Below are 2,500 nucleotides of genomic sequence, written 5' to 3'. Positions count from 1 at the left end.
TGAATGAACGCAAATTAAAAAACACAAAGAGTTGTCTGTGTATGTTTTATGCGTGTGTTGAGAGGGTGTGCATACGGTTCGGCCCAGCGTGCGGTACGTCGTTTGGTTTCCTCTCTGCTCCGCTGCGGCTGCTACGTGTCTCTCTCTCTCCCAGGAGGTGTGGTCCGAGGAGCCCAAGCCCTTTGAGATGCCGAGGTCCTGGGTGGACACCATCGCTCTCTCCAAACAAGGTACGTCGTCGCAAGACGCGCGTCTTTCCAATGGGTTTGGAATACCTAGGCAACCCGAACCGTGTTTTCCACTCAAAAACGAACTCCCTCCTATACATGTTTTCACAGACTTAAAGAGTTGCTGGTTGAATTGCCTTAACTTTTGTTTTTTAGCACGCATCCCAAGAATTTGTCTATACTCATCAACAAACTGTCTTTTGTAGTGTTTGCGTTTCAGGCATGTTTTGCAGTGTTGCAACACGCCTATCATATCTCTGAGACGTTTGATGGATATTGTGAAGTATAGAGGGAAATGAACATGTTGAATTAAACATTGAGGCAGCAAGAACAAATAGCCCTGGATATAATGTCATGTTCAATTTAAGATATCTGTTGACCAATGCCTCTAAAAAACGATATCTGTGTACGATTTTCTCACCAGCCATTGTATATTTTGTGTTCATCCTATGTCTTGCATCACTGACTTGTTGCGGCTGTGAACGGTAACATGTGTTGTATATATAGCACACAGCAACTGCCCTTTCATTGCAAACACTGCTAGGTACCTGTTGATTGTACTCAAGATAAGCACGGAGGTTCACCGAGAGACTCCCTAATCATCTTAGAAGAACAACACACAGCGTTGGCCGGTAAACACTGTGTCTGCATGACGCACGCTTCCCACACAGTGACCCCAGTGACCACAGCGCAAACATGGCCATGGGTTAACAGTCATATGGGGTCGTATGCCACCGCTTGAGCTGTACTGCTGTTTGTCGCGGATATACCCCCCCCCCCCCCCCCCCCCTCCATTAATCATCTTAGTGGGAAAACCACTTCATGCTTTCAGCACTGCTTCTGACTGAGGATTCCAGCAGGCTCACTCCCACAGCTTAAGTCCAATGAGCCACATCCAGAGATCCCCACTCCTCCTTCACATGTTGGATGTCTTTCAGACCTGGAGAGACGCTGGCCCGGGGGCTCCAGAAGCACCCAGTACCGTAAGGCTAAGCTGGAGCAGTTCACCCCCTACCTGCTTCCAGACGGCCTGGTGACGCGCCTCACCACCTACACAGACCTGGAGTGTAAGGCTCATAACGACCGCCTACATACAGAGGCCCCTAAAGGGTCGCTTTCCCTTCATATGCTAACATTAACACAGGTAAAGAAAAGACTTGACGATAGATGTTTATTAAATGTGTATGTGTGTGTGTGTGTGTGTGTGTGTGTGTGTGTGTGTGTGTGTGTGTGTGTGTGTGTGTGTGTGTGTGTGTGTGTGTGTGTGTACGTGTGTGTGTGTGTGTGTGTGTGTGGGTACGTGTGTGTGTGTGTGTGTGTGTGTGTGTGTGTGTGTGTGTGTGTGTGTGTGTGTGTGTGTGTGTGTGTGTGTGTGTGTGTGTGTGTGTGTGTGTGTGTGTTAGGTGAGGAGGTGGACGTGGTGAGGGAGTGGTACCAGAACAGACTGGACCACCTGGAGGAGAGGGAGCTGCAGAGAGCCACCAACGTCACCATAGAACGCTTTAGTCCCGGCTGCAAGCTCAAACTCAAAAGTAAACCTACTTTCAAGCTTTATGGCTGTCATCTAAAAATGTCCTGTCTTTTTTAAATGGCTTTGTCAAATATAATTGTTGCCTTATCAGTAATAACGTTTTCCTGTTTTACTGATTTCCTTTCCAAATTCATTGTGTTTCACGTATCTGAGAACTATGTTGAGTACGATTGATAGCAACAGCAGCAACCTGGGCTCAGTTCCTGTGATGGACGTGTGTGTGTGATGTGATCGTCGTGTGTGTGTGGTGTGATCGCCGTGTGTGTGTGGCGTGATCGCCGTGTGTGTGGCGGCGTGATGGCCGTGTGTGTGTGTGGTGTGATGGTCCTGTGTGTGTGTGGTGTGATGGTCCTGTGTGTGTGGCGTGATCGTCGTGTGTGTGTGTGTGTGGTGTGATCGTCGTGTGTGTGTGGCGTGATCGTCGTGTGTGTGTGTGTGTGGTGTGATCGTCGTGTGTGTGTGGCGTGATCGTCGTGTGTGTGTGTGTGTGGTGTGATCGTCGTGTGTGTGTGGCGTGATCGTCGTGTGTGTGTGTGTGGCGTGATCGTCGTGTGTGTGTGTGTGGCGTGATCGTCGTGTGTGTGTGTGTGGCGTGATCGCCGTGTGTGTGGTGGCGTGATGGCCGTGTGTGTGGCGGCGTGATGGCCGTGTGTGTGTGGCGTGATCGTCGTGTGTGTGTGTGTGGCGTGATCACCGTGTGTGTGTGGCGTGATCGTCGTGTGTGTGTGGCGGCGTGATGGCC

At 50.0% G+C, this 2,500-nt stretch overlaps 1 protein-coding gene across 3 annotated transcripts in view; it reads left to right on the top strand.

Annotated features, from left to right (window-relative positions):
* ccdc135 (coiled-coil domain containing 135) overlaps nt 1-2,500 on the top strand; it is a 12,074-nt gene that overhangs the window by 6,026 nt on the left and 3,548 nt on the right. For all 3 annotated transcript variants that reach the window (XM_060060198.1, XM_060060197.1, XM_060060200.1), the window contains exons 9-11: nt 155-230; nt 1,166-1,294; nt 1,631-1,759. In XM_060060198.1, the coding sequence (XP_059916181.1) occupies nt 155-230; nt 1,166-1,294; nt 1,631-1,759 (334 nt within the window). The remainder of the gene's footprint in view (nt 1-154; nt 231-1,165; nt 1,295-1,630; nt 1,760-2,500) is intronic.

Source organism: Gadus macrocephalus, chromosome 9 (genome assembly GCF_031168955.1).
Source record: "Gadus macrocephalus chromosome 9, ASM3116895v1".
NCBI lineage: Eukaryota > Metazoa > Chordata > Actinopteri > Gadiformes > Gadidae > Gadus > Gadus macrocephalus.
The sequence above is the reverse complement of the archived record's forward strand: the minus strand, read 5'-3'. Positions and strand labels throughout refer to the sequence as shown.